The following is a 19,663-nucleotide window of genomic DNA, read 5'->3' on the forward strand; positions in this document are numbered from 1 at the left end:
CAGGAGGACAACCGGAACAGGTCGTTGACTGAAGTCGGCAGCTTTTAAAACCTTGAAACAGTAAGTTGACGAATCAAAGTGAGCACAGAGCCATGAAGGAGAATTCACGTCATATAATTTTACAGCATGCAGTCACTGAAGTGTCAGCTCCTAAAGCAGACGCTGTGTCGTTTGTGTGTCGGTTTCGGCAGCAGGGTGAGTGTGTGCAGACTTCTACTAAAAACCGACTTTAAAGGGAGTAACGCGAGAGAATGTGAGAGTTGGCTTCAATAGAAGCTACAACAGCAGCCGGCTGTTATTTCAACAGAAAGTGTGGCGGCTGCTGTTTTTAACGAGCAGCTGTTACATTCATTTTTTTTCCTGAAGACAATCTCAGCAACAAGCGAAGCCACCGAGTGACCACACAGCCACAATACTTTATCTAACCGTAGCCCCCTCTTTACTAAGTGTAGCATTGTTTGCTAACATTTGCTACATAATACAAACGTCACTCCTTTTTTGCAGATCTGTTAAGGGGGAGGCGGGGGGTCAGCAGTTTTTTTTTTTTTTTGATGTCGAAGGACAGTGAGCGCGAGGACAGTGGTATTGAGGTGTGGCAGGGCGCGTGACTTTCCAGAAAACCAGCTGACTTTCAGGGATTTTTGGAAAGATCTGGAAAATATTGGTGTTTTTGCAGATTGGTCAGTCGAGTTGTAAACCAAATTAACACCGCTTTCCTTTCCTGCAATTAAAAAAGAATGCAAAGGGAAACAAGTTTAACATACGACATCAAAAAGAGCCGTCAGACCTGCTGAAACAGGGCAAAATATAGCTCTATAACCATAAAAGTCATGTTCTAGTTGTAATGGATTTACTAAAGGTGTTGCAGAAATGAATCAAGGGCATTGAACAAGTAACAAGATTGTTTTGAACTGAGATTTCAGCCAAAGGAGGCACGTTTTAGGTTCCCAACCTGACGAGCCCCATGAGGTCCCACAAGATGATTAACAAAAGGGGGAAAACAGTTATTCTGCATAGTTCTCCGCTCATGGGTCTCCACAGCAAATCGTCTTCCTCCATTTTACCCTATCACTTGCAACCTCATGTGTCACACCAACCCTTTGCATCTCCTTCCATGCCTTCTCTCTTGCTGCCTCTAAACACGGCCTCCACCTCTCCCTCTTCTTTATCTTCAACCAACAATAGAACTATTTCAAAGGGCAAAAAGCAGCATGCACCTTGTAGGCGACCACTTTTTTTGGAGCCATTTCAGTGGTCATTTGGATATAAAACTGCATGCATGCATTCAACAGCCAAAATAAAGAAACTGCCATTCTTCCCTCTGGAATCATACTTCTATCAATAATACTCAGTTTTTAGAGTGTCATGTGTCTCTCTATAATGCTTTCAAAGAAAGACATCATGTGCTTAAAAGCTGACATTAACGTGGGAACCACAAAGTGTGTGGGCCTGTTAGTGAAAGCTACTGATGTCAGTAGATAGATGATAACCAAGAAGTTCACAGATGATTTGTAGATTCTGACTATAAATTGTTTCCGAGGAAAGTTACAGCACCCTCTGCTATCTAGTGATCAAGCCTTCAAAATCTCAAAAGGCACCAAGTAGCCACCAGAACTGATGTGGTGTTGTGTGGAGTTTTTTTTTTTTTTTTTTTTTTTTTTACTTTGTGGCTTCATAGTGTAGTAGTTTACACATTTGCCTAACAAGTGAAACATCCCTAGCAGGCACCCAGAAGGAGACACAAATCCCTTTGAAATTACATAAGACATAAAAAAAATCTGGTGAATACGGAAGCAGCTGAAAGCAGTTACTATTTATGCCATCAGTGGAAGATGTCAGAGGAATGGGAACGTGGAACAAGCAGATAGTGTTTGTGTTAGGCGGTGCGAGTCAGAGAGGGCGGGTACAGGTGTCTTGGATCAACAGGAATGTAGTTCCTTCTACACGCTGCCACACTGAGCTCATTCACATCCGGGCTTGCACTACTTATTGACTGATACACATCTATGGTAGGTATTATCAAAGCAGATGTGTTTCTATGGTGTTCAAAATTAGATGAGAATCAATTTTGCATATATGGGTTTTGTATAATTAATGTTTGTGTGAGTGCACTTTGAGAAATTTCTTTGTTGAATCTCAAATCCAACTCTGAGAAAAATCCTCAAGTTTCTTACTTTCAGGTCTTTTTATTTAAAGTATTGTAATTTTTATATAGTGAGGGGAATGATCACATCCCTCTAGCTGTTGAAAATGCAAGTCAGCAGCCTTCATTTCCTTTCATGCTTCCTTTTCAGCTTTTCTTTTTTCCCTTTGGTGCAAAAACAACTTTGGAAATTCTCATACTTTAAGATGTGCAAGCTTTCAATTCAGAAATGTTTTTCATAAGCTAATATTTTTACTCCTGTATACAAACTTAATTCTAGTGTTCTGGCTGCATTCTCATCATGTGATCTTTTGTTTAATCTAAGCTAAATTTTGATATTGATATATCACTTATAAAGGCTTTGCACAGTCTCTCCTTGCATTTGTCAGTCAATATGAGTTTAATTGGATCTTCCTTTTACTAGTTGGACAGTTGCTCTACCAGTTCTTCAGCTGTTATTTATATTCATTTGTTTGACTGTGATGTTTGGGATAATAAGTATATGGATCAAGAATCTTATCTGTCCAGCTGTACCTGCTGGACTCATTAATGGTTTGAACTCTGTTTTCAAAGCATTAATTGGTCATTCTACCTGAGAATATCAATAATAATGCTATACTGTGAAAACTGTGACATACTGTTGTTACACCGTCATATATTTCCTTTGCTGTCAGTTTCTAAGACCTGTGTTTGTGTGCATCCTTGTCTTTGTCTTCAGTTTATGCAGTATAAAACTACCGAATGGTGTACACACTTCCTACTTTTTCACAGCCACCTGAGTTGAGCAGGTCTCACTGACTGGCTCTTACTCTGCTTTTCTTTTTAAGGTGCTTCTGAGAGGCATGAATGACTTTGCAGTTCTTAACACAGGGCGCAAGATGCCCCTCATTGGACTGGGAACATGGAAGAGTGAGCCTGGAAAGGTAGAAACTGCACTTCTGTCCTCCTGTTTTTAAGCCATTTGTGACTTTCTAATAAATTAAAACGGCGTTGCGTTTACCCCTTTCCTTCATCTTAATGTCACACAATAAAGTTGCACTTTTTTTGTATCCTTAATTAAATTGGCATGTGTAAACTGAGAAGTGCTTTCTGTTTTTTACAAATTCAACTCTGCAGTTCTCTCAGCTTTTTGGATCGTTTTTTTTTTTCTTGTCTATTTTATTTATTTATTATTTTTAAAAAAATATTATTTTTGGGGAATTTTTTGCCCTCATTTGACAGGGTAGTAATGAAGAGTAGACAGGAACGAGGGGAAGACACATTATTTTCACCATATATTATTTTCAATATATTAGAAATGGGAAAAAATACAGTTTATTGCATTTAGATTGTCTTACATTTAAACTGATTTTGCCCATAAATTCCTATCAATATGCTTCACTGCCCCCAAGTTGCCAAGAAATCTTTTGATAAGCTCTAAGTATCCAGTGAATGAAAGTCAAACATAGTATTGTTTTATGTCCGGTAATTGCAGCCCATTTATTTTTCACTTGTTGGTCTGAGAATTTAGCAGATTCGGATGTTAAGTTTAGATTTTTTGGTACAAACATTAAGAACGTGTATGGGTACTTACTGAAACTTGTATATTTATTTCTAACAGGTGAAACAAGCAGTTATTTGGGCACTGGAAGCTGGGTATCGCCACATTGACTGTGCATCTATCTATGGCAATGAGGCTGAGATTGGAGAAGCCCTGCAGGAAAAGCTCGGACCCGAAAAGGTAGAACTGCTTCACCAAACTGTTCAAAGCTCCAGTAAAAACGCACATAAAATGTGTCCCCTGAGAGCAACTGATTCTAGACCTGTCAGACTTTACTGACCAGTCTGGTCTACTACTGTCTTTAAAAACAAAAAAACCAAAGAATTCATATCTATTGTGTTCTGTGCTCCAGTCCCTAAGAAGAGAGGATGTGTTCATCACATCCAAGCTGTGGAACAGCAAGCACCATCCAGATGATGTCGAGCCAGCCCTCCTGAAGACCCTGAAGGACTTGAACCTTGAATACCTGGACCTCTACCTCATCCACTGGCCTTACGCCTTTCAGTGAGCTCAGCCTCCACATGGTCCAATAATGAGACAGTTAGCTTATGTTCCCAAAACCACCTTTGTTATATCAAGATAACTGATGGATTATTGTATATCTTATCTTATGCCAAGTTAATCTGCTCACAGTTTAATAGTTAGATTTTAAAACGATTTTGACAAGAACTATACTACTTCATTAAAAAAATGTTTATAAAAAAATTATGACATTTCTTAAAAGTTAGTTGATGCTCAAACTGATAAACAAGCCTGTATTTTGAGACCTTCTTGGCTTGCTCCTAGACGAGGAGACGTTGCTTTCCCCAGAAAGGAGGATGGCACCTTGCTATATGATGACACAGACTACAAGCTGACCTGGTCTGCCATGGAGAAACTGGTGGGAAAGGGTCTTGTCCGAGCCATTGGCTTGTCCAACTTCAACAGCAGGCAGATTGATGACATCCTGTCGGTCGCCAGTGTCAAACCAACTGTCCTTCAGGTACAGGATGTTTGTGATGTTGATGGTAATAAAAGGTGTTTGTAAAATGCCGGAGGTGACCCTGGTATTGCTTCATTTTTGCTGGACAGGTAGAGTGCCACCCCTATCTGGCCCAGGTAGAGCTGCTGGCCCACTGTCGGGATCGGGGCCTGGTGATGACGGCCTACAGTCCACTGGGGTCTGCTGATCGAGCCTGGAAACATCCGAACGAACCCATCCTGCTGGAGGAGCCTGTGATCTCTTCCCTTGCAGAGAAATATAAAAAGTCTCCAGCTCAGATTCTCCTGAGGTAAATCTATAGATCAGAATATCCAAAAGTACTCTGCATTTTTTTTTTTTTTAGCAAAGATCACACTGTGTCTGTTTATCTTCGACCTTTTTACCTTCTTTGTTTCTTAAGGTTTCCAATTTTACATTTCAAATGATATCATCAAAAACACATCCAGATTCAGCTTGTTAGTCTGTAGCTCAGTATGCATCTAAACTGTGTACTGCATGGCACCTTTACTCACATTTGTAGTTTTAAAACAGCAAACTAAAGCTAAAAAAAGCAGTATACTACTTGTATAAAACTTGTGTGCTTGATGCTCTGGGCAGAAATGCACACTGGTATGGTGACGAAACCCTCCAGCAGCTTCACATCAACACAAATCCTGTATTTCCAGGTGGCAGACACAACGTGGAGTCGTAACAATCCCTAAGAGTGTGACCGAGTCCCGCATCAAAGAAAACATACAGGTGAAGTGAGATTTAAATAAATGTTACATTTTGTGGTCCAGCTACAGTGAGGTATGTTGTGTTGTATGTAAAGGGTTTTGTTATGTTGTCAGGTGTTCGACTTTACCCTTGAAGCAGAAGAAATGAAAAGTATCGCAGCACTGACCAGAGGCTGGCGCTACATCGTACCAATGATCGAAGTAAGTGGACTTAATCAGTACTCTAATAAATCTTTATGTTGGGACATAACCGCTAAGTAGCTCTTACTGTCTACATCAGCTCTACAGTGAAGAGCAGAGACAGAGATGCAACACTGTGCACAACGTTTGTGTAAATCTTGTAAATACGAGCTGAAAATAATAAAAATACTATACCTATCCTATGATTATGAAGTTGGGGGTGGGTTGAAGTTAGTTTATATTGGATTATGGAGCTCTTATGTGTGATTTGGAAACCTGTAATTTGGAAAATGTTCATTATATGAATATTAAATGTTCCATCTCTTCATTGAATATAATAAAGTCATTAAAGAATTATTAAGTTGGCTCATTTTTAAAAAATAAAAAATAAATTTATTCAAAGGAGATGGTTGTTGATTTTTACCAGCTAAGCCATAGTGGAATACGTATTTTCAGACAGTTTTGGTTAAATAGGAAAAAGCAGTTGATGTCAAGAATTAACACATGAACTTGCAAAATGCAAACAAAAAAACCCCTTTTGTTACTGCAGGTGGAAGGAAAGCGTGTTCCCAGGGATGCCGGACATCCCTTCTACCCTTTCAATGACCCATATTGACAACTCACACTACAGCCTGAATTTGTGCCTTCAACAACCCCATCAACACACCTTCACCTTCCCACATCACCGATAAATGTTCCTGGGTCCTGCCATCGAAGTTTGTCTTTAGATTTTGTTCAATTCTGCACTTGCCGTTAGAGTAATTCAAGTTAATATTGGTGGTTGAGACTGAAAAACTGGTAACTGTAAAAACACCGTACAGTATGTGTTAATTTTTTAATAAACATTTTGTTACTTCCCTTGCAAGCGTTTATTTCACTGAATGATTATTGGCTTAAGCTGTCTCTTTAAATCTTAGAAAGTGCTTTTAAGAATCTGTTTGGTGTGTCCATTTAAACCCATTCATTTCATCTGGTCTACATGACCACCTCAATCATGCAACAAAAACAAGTCTGTATAATACAGTCAAGTAATTAATAGTAATTTGTGAATTGTGAGTGCAGTTCTACAAGAAGGCTTACATACACCCAACAACCTGTTTCACAAGCATGAATATGACATCCATGGTTTGCATGGGGCAAGCATTAAAACCAAATGCATCCTGATATAGAAGTAATGAAACTTAAATTTCATTAAAAATGCAGGCCATGAAACTAACTCCACATAAAAATTAAAGTTGAGAAATGTGCTGTAACTCCATGCCTTTTTTTTTTTTTTTTTTTTTTTTTTTTTAAATTCTGTGACTTTGATGCCTCCATTCTCCACCTATGACTCCAAATCACTGATGGTGTATGAATTCAAAAATCACATTCTTTGAAAACAGAAGTTGTCTTTTGGCATATAAATAACTATTAAGGCTATTAAATCTCTCACTTCTGATGAATTTGTCTACCTTCAGCATCAGCTTTCAACTTTGTTGCATTCTGTGTTAGTTACCTTAACTTGCAGGTGCTGTGGAGGTGTGCCCATCTTTACATTAGCAGACCACAGCCTTATAATGTCCACTCCAGTATTAAGAACCTAAAGTGATGGATTTGGCTGCCAGCTCTTGATTTTGACACTTGATATAAAATTCCACGCAGTGTTTTATGAATAATAAAGTAATTTTCCACTGAGAAGGAAAAAAAAGTTTTTAAATGTGTATAAAAATGTCTTTAAAAATAAAGACACGATCCAGCTTCTGGTCCTTGCAATCACAGTGGTCACATACAATGGTCTTCTCTCATCTCCTGCAGTACCTCCTCTAAAGCTTCCTTCATTGTCAGTTTGGGAGATCTGTGCATGTGGATAAGCTGAAAACAGAGGGGAAAGTTTCACTAAGTCACACTTTGACCAGTATTGTTTTGAAATTACTTTTGTGGAGATGAAAAATAAAAATAATGAGCTGAAAATTAGTACAATGAGTACACTTTAAATGTCTGTTATTTCCATTACTGAGCCAAAAAGCTACAGATAAGTGTTATTCACAGCCAGTTCGTGAGTATACTTTACCTTCTTGGTGTCCTCGAGAGTGGTATATCTGTAGTTTGGTGGTTCCAGACTCTGCACCAGGCTGGAGTGCAGGTGGCGGTTGCTTTCAATGAACCGCCTTGTCATGGCAAGCTGCTGTTTTAGCAGTTCATTGAGAACAAATACAGCTGGATTGAAGGTGCTGATTGCTGATGGAGAACCAAGGGATACACATTGCAGGGTTAAATTGAAATATTTCTGAATGTTTAAATGACAGTAACAAAAAATGTCGTTAACTATTTAACTGATCTGGAAGGCACTGTCTCCCAGTATACCACCTATAGATGGCGCTACAGCTTCATAAATTTTTTTTAAATGGCCCCACCACAGCCATCAGTATGACTCACTTGAAATTTGCCATCATCCTTGTACAAACCCTAATAATCCCTGAGAATTACCATCTGGATCCAGGTTTAAAAGATTTTCTGTTATCAGTGTGACAAATCCAAAATTTGACAACTTTCTAGTTTTCTTGACAAAGTGAAGAGTCTCAGTGAAAGTGTGTTTTCAGAGCCGTCTGTTAGTTAATCTGTCAGCAAGATCATGTGGAAAATGCCATCAAAAATCTTATTTTTGAAACATTTTGGAGAAAATCATGATCACTTTTTTTAACCAATGAGGAGCATAATTGGCCTGATGTACTAGTACACCCCAGGCTCTTAGTAGGTACACCTATGGTATGAATTTTAAAATACTACATCGCTTTGTTCTCATGTTATTGCATTCATAAGATTTTCTGAAAACTTGACCTCTGACCTTGACTTTGAGGTCAATGTCACTGAGATTCAAACTGATTGAAAATTTTTTGTAGGTGATTCTATGGTATCAGTTTGAAAACCCCTACAGCATGCCTGCCTGCCCGCCTGGCAGGGTGACAACAATACCCAATCAGACTTTTACAGCTGAGGGGTAAAAAAGCACATGAAAGAGCAAAATTTTAAACATCGACCATGGGAAGAGTACATATGTTAAAAAATGTATAATGTTTTTTTTAATTATTTTGTATTTTATTTCGTTTTATTGGTTCTCACCTTCTATCATTTCTGCATTGAGGGTATGAGTGACCACTGGAGAAGGATTTATGTAGGTCATGCTCACCATAGGGTCCACAGCAGGAATATCTGGAAAAAAAAAATTAAAGGTCAATGCGATAAGATATAAGTTCTAGTTGCCCACTCAGAAAATGGGGACCTCTCTCTTTCACATCGGCATACATAATCATGGACTCATTTATGTTAGTCCCTGTCAATCAACACCAACGTGAAACAGCTTTCAAGCTTCTCTTCTTTTGTGAAAAGAAGCTTCAGATATTCACTCATGAATTCATCTTAACTTGTACTGATTTCTGCAATTCACTGCTTTCGTCACTCATTAAATCTGCCTTCCAGTGCTCGCAGGCAACGCAAATGCCAAATGGCTGCTCCCATGACACTTGTTGCATTAAGGATCCAATTTAAAATTCCTACCTACCTACAGAGTATTGCACAGCTAAGTTCACTCTTTATCTCGCTCACTCAAGTCCAACAACCCAAAATTATTCCTAGTTCTCTGCACATGCCTGAAGCCACGGAGCCTGACCTTTAAAATGCTCTGAAGTTTGTGGATTCTGTGGACTTTCTAAGTCAGCTTCAGGCATATCAGTTTACTCTGGCATTTTAGTTACAGGATTTTAAAAAGTAAATAAGTATTTTTACTTACTTTTACTCTTAGATCCAAAGAACAATGCAAGATAAAGTTCAGATTAGCGCCTTCATACAAACAAGATCTCCTTTTACTTAATAAGATGATTTAAAGGAATTTTGGTGAGAAATGGTGGTCTCTCTCACATCTTAGATAGACAAATACTATGTGTAGCAGACAAACCTGTTGGCCATGTTGAAGCCAGTGGACCAGAATGGGTCTGCACTGCAGTCTCTTTTAAAACCTTTCTGGCTGAAGTACATCTCCTCGACTGTTGATATGAAGCCTGGCCCTCAAGTAATAATGACGATCTGGAGTCCTCACTTCTGCCTTGGCTGTTTGACTTGGAAGTGTGACTGCGATCTGAGGTCCGTGAGGTGGAGGAATGACTTGCTTCTGAGAAAGCTCTCGAATAATCATCTTCTGTCCTCCCATCAGACATGTCTGAATCCAAACCCCCATCTCTGACTTCTGACACCATCTTCTCTTCACCTCCATTTCTCTGCAGATCCTCTGACACTTGACTGGCACTGTAATCTGGCTCTGTTTTGCTCTCACTCTCAAAGTCACTTTGGTAATCCAGCAGCTGGTCTTGTTGCTGTTCCTCCTCGTGTAGCTGCTGCTTTCTGTCTGGAGATCCTGGAACAGGGCTACCCTGTTTCATGAAAGCAAAGATGTCAGTCTAGGGAGTCCTTCAGAGAATTTAGAGATCTCAGACAAAGGGTCCCCTGAAGAATATTATACGTATACTAACAATCAGCCTTCACCTGCATGCAAGGAAATTTGACAAACACAATAAAATGCAGTAAACAGTTGCTTTCTCCAGCTGAAGAGTATCTCAAAATGTAGGTTCATCCTCTCAAGAATAGGAGCATTACTACTGCCCCATTTATCTCCTTGAGACAGGATAACTATAATTCGCTGTATATATCTCAGCAGAACAGCTGTCAGTTGGTTCACCTCCTTCAATTAAAGTCAACTGTACCACCAGTAAACTGGACCACTCAACAGTATTTGTGTTGTTAGCATTTTTGGAGCATTTCTACTTTTTCTACTTGCGCACTTTATACAACATGTCTTATCAACTCATTTACATCAGCATGTTTTCTATGCCTAACTGCTTCTATCTAACATTCACACATCCACTCAAATTGCGGTTCAGTATCTTGCCCAAGGATACTTTGGCAAGCAGACTGCAGCAGCCAGGGATCGAACCACCAACCTTCTGATTGGTGGATGACCTGCTCTACCTGCTCTGAGCTACAGCCACCCCACTAATAATAATACAGGTAATAATACGGTTTGGTGTGCGGTACAACACAAGAAGAAGTTTGTAATCTAGTGTAGGTGACTGAACTTTCTAGCACAGCTAATTAGTGTGGTTATTTAGCACTAATTAGCAGATACTTCTAGAATATAGAGTGAATCTGTTTGATTCCCTCTATATAAATGTATCTTATGATATAGGTTTATTGTATAGGATAGCGTTGTTAAAAAAGTTACAAATGCTAATGTTATACTCAGTCTATTTAAAACGTAAAAATGTGTTGGCCTCACTCTTCAGTCCAGGAAGCAACATTTATACCATCTCATTTCTGTGGGCCTCTTAGAATTCAAACTTAGTCAAAGGTTCATTTTTCCACTGCCACAGTGGAATAAAATTTCTATTTCTATTTAGTTTATTTTTATTTAGTTTATTATAATAAATCTTTAGAACTTTTTTTGACCATTTTAGAGCAGAGAAAGAATCATATTTAGGATATGACAGAAAACAAACTTATAATCATATCCCCTAGGATATCACATGTAAATATCCAGATTACTGCACATGTGTTTTAATGCTTGTGGTTATTAATGTGAGGCTTTAACACATGGCTGTTTTATGATGTAAGATTTTTTGGTTTCGTTATTAATGCAAATTTCAGTGCACCACGCCAAGGAGAAAATGTCCTTGTGGACAGAATTTAGAGTCTCCAGCATTAATATCAGTGGCGTTACATTAAATTCAGGGTGTCGATTATCGTTCATCACTATCACAGACTCAAGGATACAACTTTGCATACATACAGTTATTATCTTTTTCTGATTAGGATTTATTTAGTGTGTGCACTGTGGAATAATGTTTGCACATAACATCAGGAACCTGTGATTAATACCTGAGTCACAGCTCCTTGCGCTTTCTTTCTCACTATTTAATGCCGTAAGGAACATCAGGCAGTCAGTGAAATCACATCAAGAGCAATTTAAAATATTTCTTCCTTTTCTTTGACACTACTCTAGCTGGTGGCTCCCTAGGTGGCCAGCTATTCGTGTTATATAAACAACAAATCCAGTGTCTATAATGAAGTCCTTCTCATTAAACTCATTGTTTTTATTTTATGTTATTTAACCAAATTCTTCTGGTAATCATTGCTGCTCTTTGTCGGTGGCAGCAGCAGTCCTAACCCAACAGCACACAAAGTAAGCAACAGCTAGGGATCATAGTGAAGCATTTAGCAGCCAACTACCTGGATGTTCCATTTGGAGCTGATGAGGAAATCAGAATTATAATAATTTTAACTGCAACAATTATGTCTTGTGGTCCAAAACACACCTGTTTCCCCATATCTGAAAAGATGATATTTTGATGATGTGTTCAAAGCTTGTTTTGACTTTGTGTATAACATGTTTTCATAGATATAATGAGTGCAATTCAACAAATATTTCCTTTAAAGTGGACCTGCTATGCTCTTTTCCTTCATGCATTTACCATTACAGTGGCTGACATTCATTTTAAAAATGCTCAAAGTTTAGTCAGGTCATATGTGCAAGTCATCTATGCGGGCCAAAAACTCAAGTGTAGTCTTATATGGTCATCTCTGGCACACAACTCTGTGTGGAAGAAGCCCAAGCCACCTACTGCTCAAATCATGAGTTTATGAGGGGTAGCCAGTCAGAGCAGAGTTGGTTGGATGGGTTTTTTTCAGAGTGAGTATGAACGGACGGGGCTGCACCAAGGCACAGATATGATGAGTCGAAAATAAATATGGATTATTTTGAACTCTGAATCATGCAAAGCTACTCTGGCAGAGTTTAAGAATACAAATATGGTGCTATAAATGAGACTAATAGGTCCTCTTTAAATTATGCTACACTGAATGGCAAACTTTCTCCTTTCTTCTTCACTTTATACTTGTTTGGAACTAATTCCTGTCATTTCCCACCTGTTTTCTTGGCGTTTCTGCAGTAAATTCAAGGCGAGCAGGTGCAAGGTCATCCAGTGTCATCACATTAATCTTGAAGTCTGCAGAAACATAAAACCACAATGACAGAATTTAGAGTGTATATTCACGTAGCCGACTATAACATGTTACTCAGTTTATAGCTGCTAGCAGTGCAATGCACAAGGCTACAAAAAGACACTAAAAACACCTGATGATTAAAAACTGAAAACTGAATATTAAAAGAGGCTAACTTGTAAATTGAGACAATCTCATAACACTGGTTTATGTGACAAACTGGGACATATCGGAGTCTATCACAATGCACGTCAGGGTACTAGAAATAAAGCTCAGGTCACTATGACTGCCAGTAGCATACTGCTCCAACAGTATCAATTACTGGTAAAGGTACATTTATTATGAATATTATCAATATGTCTTTGGGCCTAGAAGTTGTACCTCCCATGTGGTAATGACAGGGACACTAGATCACAGTTATTAAACTAAACTATTACATTATTTGTACTTTTACAAAGCACTTCACTACCTAGGAATAGTTAAAAAAGAACTATCTATACATATATAATTTTAAAAAAGAATATCCCAAAACACAGATAGTCTAAACTAAGTTAATTCTTTGCATGCTTGAAAGATGGATGGTTTAACTAATACCTGTGTTTGCCATTGTGCATCAGAAGATAAAATCTATTCTTTTCCTGTTGTTATCAAATTAATCCACTATCAAATGCAGCAGCTTGTTAAACCTCACAGTGGCTCGATACAATAAAAAGGTTCTCGAGACACTGATAATACATGCTTTATTCCCCTTTTTCCCTCTGAAAGCACAAATGTTGTTTTCTGCTTTCATGAAAAGCTTTCCAAGAACTGCCAAACAAATTAGATTCATCCTGTGAGTTCATTTTGTCATTAATAATTTTTCTTCAAGTATAACATTACTTCATTATTGAACAGAAGAATGACCACACTGTAACCTTCTCTTTTATACGAGCAGTAATGAGATGTTCATTTGGACATTAGTGATTTTATTATATAAAGTCATTAATGTACAAAGGAATGAGCGCCATGTTGCCCTCTCTTTCATAGGAGTGATCAATACATCATACTCCTAGATTGCTATTAATAGTTAAACACAAAGAACACAGCTGAGTCCAATCAACTCTTGAACACTAGGACTAAATGCATTTGATGAGCACCTCTCACCTTCAGAAGAAACTGAACTCATCTCACTGAGTGGGCGTTCAGATCCCGTCTCCACAGGGAAAAGCTCATCCAGAGAGAGCACTTCACTGCGTCCTGAGAGGGAGGACAGGGATCGCTGTGGGCTTTCTGGCCTATAGGAGGTGCCTGGTCTTTCCGGAGGATGTGGGGAGGAGACACGGGGTGGAGAGGAAGAAGACGAGAGCACAGAGGGGCTGAAGTGGGCCTGGGCATGGCCAGCGAATCGGAAAGGAGAACTCCGGTTAGAAGGAGAAGCAGAGGAGCGAGGTGGTGCTGTGTTGGAGGGTGGTGAAGGAATTACTTCGGCAGTAAGTGGAGTGGAGTGAACTTCATGACTGCTTTTGAGGAATACCTGTATGAGTAGAAAGCACAGCTGCTTTGAGCTGATAAAACGGTGTCTCTGAGCCATCAAAGTGAAAACGTTATCAGGTTTTCACTCTAACCCTTAATGTGCAGGTTGCAGGAAAACAGCCTGATGTCTTAACCACATACATGTCTGGCATGATTAACAACCACTGTGTGAATGTGGTTTGTCATTATTTCCACAATGAAAGTCTGTCATGCATAAAAGTCTGTCTATTATGTTAAAATGATTTAGCTCTGCCTGCGTAATCATTCAATTTAGACAATTTCCAATTTCCTGTAATAAACAACTTTTTCTTTTATTAAAACTGGGTTCAAAATGTTTCTTTTTCTTATTAAAACTGTTTTCATGCCTATCAGAATGATGCTGTCAGTTTATAGGCTGTAAGTAATGAGAGTGAACCAAGCAAAAAAACCGATAAGTGTACCTTATCTGACTTTTTCATGGAGGAAGGTCTCCCAGGTCTTAAGAAGCTATAGTCTGTCGAGTCCAGCGAGTCTCCAAGCAGTTTCTTCATGTCTTCTTCATCACTTTCCAGACTGACACCACTTGTTAGTTTAACTGACTTTGTCTCCAAACGCTCTGAAGATGCTATACGATCTGCTGCTCTGGACCTGACTCTCACACTAACATCTACAGCCATTTTTGGAGCCATAGTAAGAGATGTATTAGTGTTTTCAAGAGCTCCAGCTGCTTTCTTCTTAAGGAAATGGGTTCCCCTCAGGCTCTGGTCACTGCTAGACTGTACAGACTGTTGCACAGATGTCTCTGGGGTTTGGGTGACTCTTGCTGGTGCTGATGATGACACTCCCAAATCCGAAGTCAGAATGAGGGCAGATTTTGTCTCCTGTCTGGCCTGTTCCTGCGCCTGCTTGCGGCTCCGGATGCGACTCTCAATTTCAGCCAGTCTAGTCAAGGATGCAGTCTGAGTGGCACGCCGTGAAGATGATGCATTTCTGACCAGCGATATTAAAATAGGTAACTTCACATCAGAAAACGTTTTATTCTTTGTGCAAATTAATAACCACATTTTTATATGTTGAATCTTACCTTGATTCAGATTCAGGGTGCATTTGGTCCCTGTTGACGGGTGACTGGCTGCTGTTTGTTGGTGGTGGAGCCTTCTTCAAAAACCTACTTCCTCCTCCCAGAGAGCTCCGCGGCCTGAGACCCTAACCAAAAACTTATAAATTAATTAATTAATAAAAAATTTATACAATTCATGTCAAGTTGGATTTACTGGGTTCAACAACACTAATGTGTAGTGTTCCATTATTGAGATACAGCAACAATTAGCAGTTACCTTGTTTGAATCCAGTTCTCTTCCATGGTTCTTTTCAGCATCCGTAGCTTTAACATCCCCTCCAGACTCAGGAGCTGAACTGACTGAGGACAAGTCGCTCAGATCTGAGAATAATTTGTGTGTTTCGGGGGGAGCAGATCTGGGTTTAAAAGATTCACCTACAGAAACCTACAAAGAAACAGATTATATTTATGTAAGAAGTGCTTTAAGATTTAATTACTGTAGTACCTCATTCTGCTCTTACATGTGAATTATACTTCAGAGTCACAACGACTTGAATGACATCTCTATCAAACCTCACTCTGGATCTCACTGGGAAGCAACTTCTGGCATGACCAGTCATGGAAGCTCCAGTACTACCACATCTGTCTAAGACAGACCAATCACTTGAAGGATACGGGGTCCCCTGACCCCTTAACTGGCCCCACACCAAGCATTCTCATTCTCTAAGAGCTCCTCAGCAGTCCTGGACCAGGATAATTCAATTAATCTGTTTATTGACACAGCCATTAAGGTAGTCCGAATGTGGGTTTTACTGGTTTTCAGGAACATCTTTTACAATGTAATTATATATTTTTGTCAAGGAAATATCTTGTTATAATAGCAGCTGTTGTGTTGCTGCAAACTGCATGTTAAAAAAAACTAGCTAGACAAGTAGCTTGTGGTTTGTGTTTGTGGCTATTGCTAGTTGTCAAATCTAACCTTTAGTAATTATGGATATTGGATCCTCTCAGGGTAACGCCAGTGGCGGCAAGGTTAAGGATGTCGTGTCCCACCCTTGCCCAGGTGTCACCTACTTTCCCTTGACCTCGGAGAAAAACCCCCATCCCCTCTGCATTGCCTGTATGGCAATCAGGGGGGAGGAGAGGGATCTGTAAGACAGAAAAATATTGCCCACTCGCCAGGCACCCATCAAGCAGCTCATGACTGCTGTCCCAGTGTGTATAAAGAAGATGAGCCATTACTAAACATTTTCTTGAAATTTTGGGGCTCACTTTTTAGCGTGGAGCAGTCAGTGGCATTTCATCTCTATCCGAACAGACGTTCACTTGTGTCGGTGGGACCAAACCTTCCAGGTAAGATGGAGTATTTCACAGCCTCCATGTACCAAAAGGTTTATAAATCACAAGCGCAGTCAATAAAAAATCTGAACGTGGTCATCCTGCTCTCAGCCTACCAAGCTGAGCTGTTTCAGGACATGGGCTCCCTGCTGGATAAGGGTACCCCAAGGCTCAATCTCTCCAGCCTTCCTGGCCAAGACAAGGTCATTATGAATTCTCCGTATAAGCCATCACGAGCTAGGGGATCGTTTGAGGAGGCACTAACCGCTATGCAGCAGGTTAGCGACCTGAGGAAGAAGCAGGGTGAAGCTTTTGACCTCTGGCTTCCCCATAAAACCACGCCACGCCAGCCTCCACCTACCCGCCCAGGCAGCAAGAGGATGTAATGTAGGCTTCAAAGGTCCTACTTAGCAGCTACCGAAGCAGCAGGTGCCTCACCAGCAGCGTCCATCCAGGCAGAGTGAGAAGGCATCATACCTTTAATACGAATACTATATAATCCATTGTTTACAGATAGATAGATACATAGAATAAAGCTGGTCTTTAGGAAAGATTAAAGATTCCATCAAAATATGAAAGACTTAAAATTACACAAATCAAATAACTATTTAAAGAGCTCAAATGCACTTATAGTATCTCACAAGAAATACTTCTTTAGAAGGCTTAAATGGAAAATCTGCTGGTAAATTTCTACAAGAGCACCACTGAGAATGTCACATTGAAGTGTTGCTATTGAAAGGAAGGACCAAAAATACCACCCACCGTGTTCACAGCCTGTTTGAACCACTGCTGTAAACTAGTATCAACAAGCTGAGAAACAACCTCTATGACACTCCATTTTTCTGCTCCATTAAAGCACTGGTAAGGAGTAGAACTACACCCACAGAATCTGCAATTTACATACATACCGCCCTCAGAGATGTGAACTGCAATGCAAAACCACTTTAAAACCTCTATTTGATCATTTTCATTAAAATTATACATTTTTATCTAGATTTAACTTATTTGTTTATTCATATCTGCAGTACGGGGGGCCCACAGGGAACGATTCTGGCTCCGTTCCTCTTCACCATCTACACTGCAGACTTCTCCCACAACTCCACCCAGTGCTTCCTGCAGAAGTTCTCTGATGACTCTGCAATAGTCGGCCTCATCACTGATGGGGACGACAAGGAGTACAGAGGACTGACCTAAGACTTTGTGGACTGGTGACAGCTGAACTACCTCCAGATCAACACCAGTAAAACCAAGGAGCTGGTGGTAGACTTCCGCAGGCACAAACATCCTCCACTGCAACCACTGAACATCCAAGGTATGGACATTGAGGCTGTGGACAGCTACAGGTACCTTGGTGTTCATCTGGACAACAAACTGGACTGGACTCATAATTCAGAAGCCCTCTACAGGAAAGGGCAGAGCAGACTGTACCTGCTGCGGAGACTCAGGTCGTTTGGAGTGAAGGGCCCACTCCCGAAGACCTTCTATGACTCTGTGGTGGCCTCAGCTATCTTTTACGGTGTGGTCTGCTGGGGTGGCAACATCTCTGCCGGGGACAGGAAGAGACTGAACAGGCTGATCCGCAGGGCTAGCTCTGTTCTAGGATGCCCTCTAGACCCAGTGGAGGTGGTGAGTGACAGGAGAATGGTGGCTAAGCTGTCATCCCTGATGGACAACATCTCCCACCCCATGCAGGAGACTCTGACAGCACTGAGCAGCTCCTTCAGTGGCAGGCTGCGGCACCCATGGTGTGGGACGGAGAGATTTTGCAGGTCTTTCCTTCCCACTGCTGTCAGACTCAACAACAAAGACTTTTGCAGCTGATCAAACACACACAAACCCACACATGTGCAATAAGACTAAGTGCAATACTATTTTCTGACAAAGTTGTATTTTTACTGTTGTATACAGCATTTGTATTCTATATTTATCCTATTGTATATTTTATTCTATGTATTCTACTGTATATAGTATTTTATTTTATTCTCTTCTGTACAGTTGTGTACAGTATTTTATTCTTATTGTATTCTAATTTTTGCTATATAAGTTTTGCACTGTCCACTTCCTGCTGTGACAAAACAAATTTCCCACGTGTGGGACTAATAAAGGTTATCTTATCTTATATGCAAAATTTCATTGCATCAGAGTAAAGTTACAATAAAGTTTCTTTTATTATTGTTACCAAACGTAACGCAAGAAAACAAATTAAATTATTTCATCGCTTTTAACTATGATGCTGAAGAATTTCAAATTTAATTTTACCACAGACAAGGTAACTTTCCCGTGTAAGAACAGACAGCTCTTAAAAAGGGGGGAAGGCGACAGCTAAAGAAAACTCGGTACATACCCGTGTTTTGGATGAGGACTCTTGCCTGGAGCCCTGAGCGTCTCCTCCGTTGCTCCTCTTTGCGGACAGCAACGCCTGAGCTCGATCCACAGCGGAGCTTCGGCCGCCTAGTTTCCACATTTTTAAAACACTCACTTTCTGGCAAACTGCTCCTTGATACAGTTCGATATGTAATATCACATGTTTTGTACGCAATTTCCACAGTAGCTAACCCATGTTGGGCACCATTTATCCTGCATACGAGAGACTACTGTTGACTAGCAAGTAGCTAAAGCTAAAACTTCAAACTGCACAAAGAAAATTCGACATAGACTCATTTAGATGTCTTTCCTGTCAGTATAGTTAATAATCAATTATGCAACATTCAGGAGTTCCCAATTAAACTACATTATTTCCGTATCCCACCTACTACGTAAACATAAACGAGTACGAGTTAGAAGCGTCTGTTGTTTCCATGGAAGAGCTTCCGCCTCCGTCTTCTTCCTCTTGGTAGTAAGAAAGTTCTCCTTGGAGCGCCACCTACAGTTCAGTACAGATGCTACGCGTATGTGTCCTAAATGGGCACCGTTATGGGGTTTTTTTTTCATTCAGTCCATTTTTATCTCTGTACATTACTCAAAATAGCTTTGCTATTTTATGTTTACTTTAATTATATTTAAAGCTATTTGGCTGCTATGTTTTATTCATTATCAAAGTAGGTTCGTAATTTGCGATCTATTCTGTTTATACCTCTGTGTCCAAGCATGCGCCCATTTCCCTCCATTCCCCCATTCCACATTAGTATTGTTTTGTTGGTAATAATAGTAAGTTAAACTATTTTAGTTATTCTATAATTCCACAAAT

General features: G+C 39.8%; 2 protein-coding genes across 3 annotated transcripts; one reads left to right on the forward strand and one right to left on the reverse strand.

Annotated features, from left to right (window-relative positions):
- The first annotated feature begins 111 nt into the window (after positions 1-111).
- On the forward strand, positions 112-6,426 carry akr1a1b (aldo-keto reductase family 1, member A1b (aldehyde reductase)). Of its 2 annotated transcripts, XM_084920947.1 has the most exons (9): positions 112-195; positions 2,971-3,066; positions 3,744-3,863; positions 4,036-4,187; positions 4,470-4,665; positions 4,755-4,954; positions 5,331-5,403; positions 5,496-5,582; positions 6,112-6,426. In XM_084920947.1, the coding sequence occupies exons 1-9, from the start codon at positions 127-129 to the stop codon at positions 6,175-6,177; spliced, it is 1,059 nt and encodes a 352-aa protein (XP_084777073.1). In that variant the 5' UTR covers positions 112-126; the 3' UTR covers positions 6,178-6,426. The 2 variants fall into 2 exon arrangements, with proteins under 2 accessions (XP_084777073.1, XP_084777072.1); XM_084920946.1 differs by lacking the exon at positions 112-195 and having other exon boundaries at positions 2,977-3,066.
- On the reverse strand, positions 6,378-19,295 carry c23h19orf44 (chromosome 23 C19orf44 homolog). Its single transcript, XM_084920944.1, has 10 exons — positions 18,821-19,295; positions 15,416-15,583; positions 15,163-15,284; positions 14,540-15,068; positions 13,731-14,100; positions 12,513-12,592; positions 9,493-9,964; positions 8,661-8,750; positions 7,612-7,778; positions 6,378-7,412 (listed from the first exon to the last, which is right to left on the reverse strand). Exons 1-10 carry the CDS (start codon positions 18,938-18,940, stop codon positions 7,323-7,325), a joined length of 2,208 nt encoding a protein of 735 aa, XP_084777070.1. The 5' UTR covers positions 18,941-19,295; the 3' UTR covers positions 6,378-7,322.
- Between the last annotated feature and the right edge of the window lie 368 nt (positions 19,296-19,663).

The sequence above is a fragment of the Perissodus microlepis genome, chromosome 23, assembly GCF_051167445.1.
Source record: "Perissodus microlepis isolate ML-2025 ecotype Zambia chromosome 23, ASM5116744v1, whole genome shotgun sequence".
In the NCBI taxonomy this organism is placed as follows: domain Eukaryota; kingdom Metazoa; phylum Chordata; class Actinopteri; order Cichliformes; family Cichlidae; genus Perissodus; species Perissodus microlepis.

What these genes read in the sequence shown, in the direction of transcription:
- akr1a1b (XM_084920947.1), top strand. Translation starts at nt 127, where the DNA reads ATGCAGTCACTGAAGTGTCAGCTCCTAAAGCAGACGCTGTGTCGTTTG. An exon ending in TCAAACCAACTGTCCTTCAG is followed by an intron (nt 4,666 to 4,754) that starts GTACAGGATGTT and finishes TTTGCTGGACAG; the next exon opens with GTAGAGTGCCACCCCTATCT. An exon ending in ACATCGTACCAATGATCGAA is followed by an intron (nt 5,583 to 6,111) that starts GTAAGTGGACTT and finishes TTGTTACTGCAG; the next exon opens with GTGGAAGGAAAGCGTGTTCC.
- c23h19orf44 (XM_084920944.1), bottom strand. Translation starts at nt 18,940, where the DNA reads ATGTGGAAACTAGGCGGCCGAAGCTCCGCTGTGGATCGAGCTCAGGCG. An exon ending in CAGAAACGCCAAGAAAACAG is followed by an intron (nt 9,965 to 12,512) that starts GTGGGAAATGAC and finishes TTCATGAAACAG; the next exon opens with GGTAGCCCTGTTCCAGGATC. An exon ending in CAATGCAGAAATGATAGAAG is followed by an intron (nt 7,779 to 8,660) that starts GTGAGAACCAAT and finishes GTTCTCCATCAG; the next exon opens with CAATCAGCACCTTCAATCCA.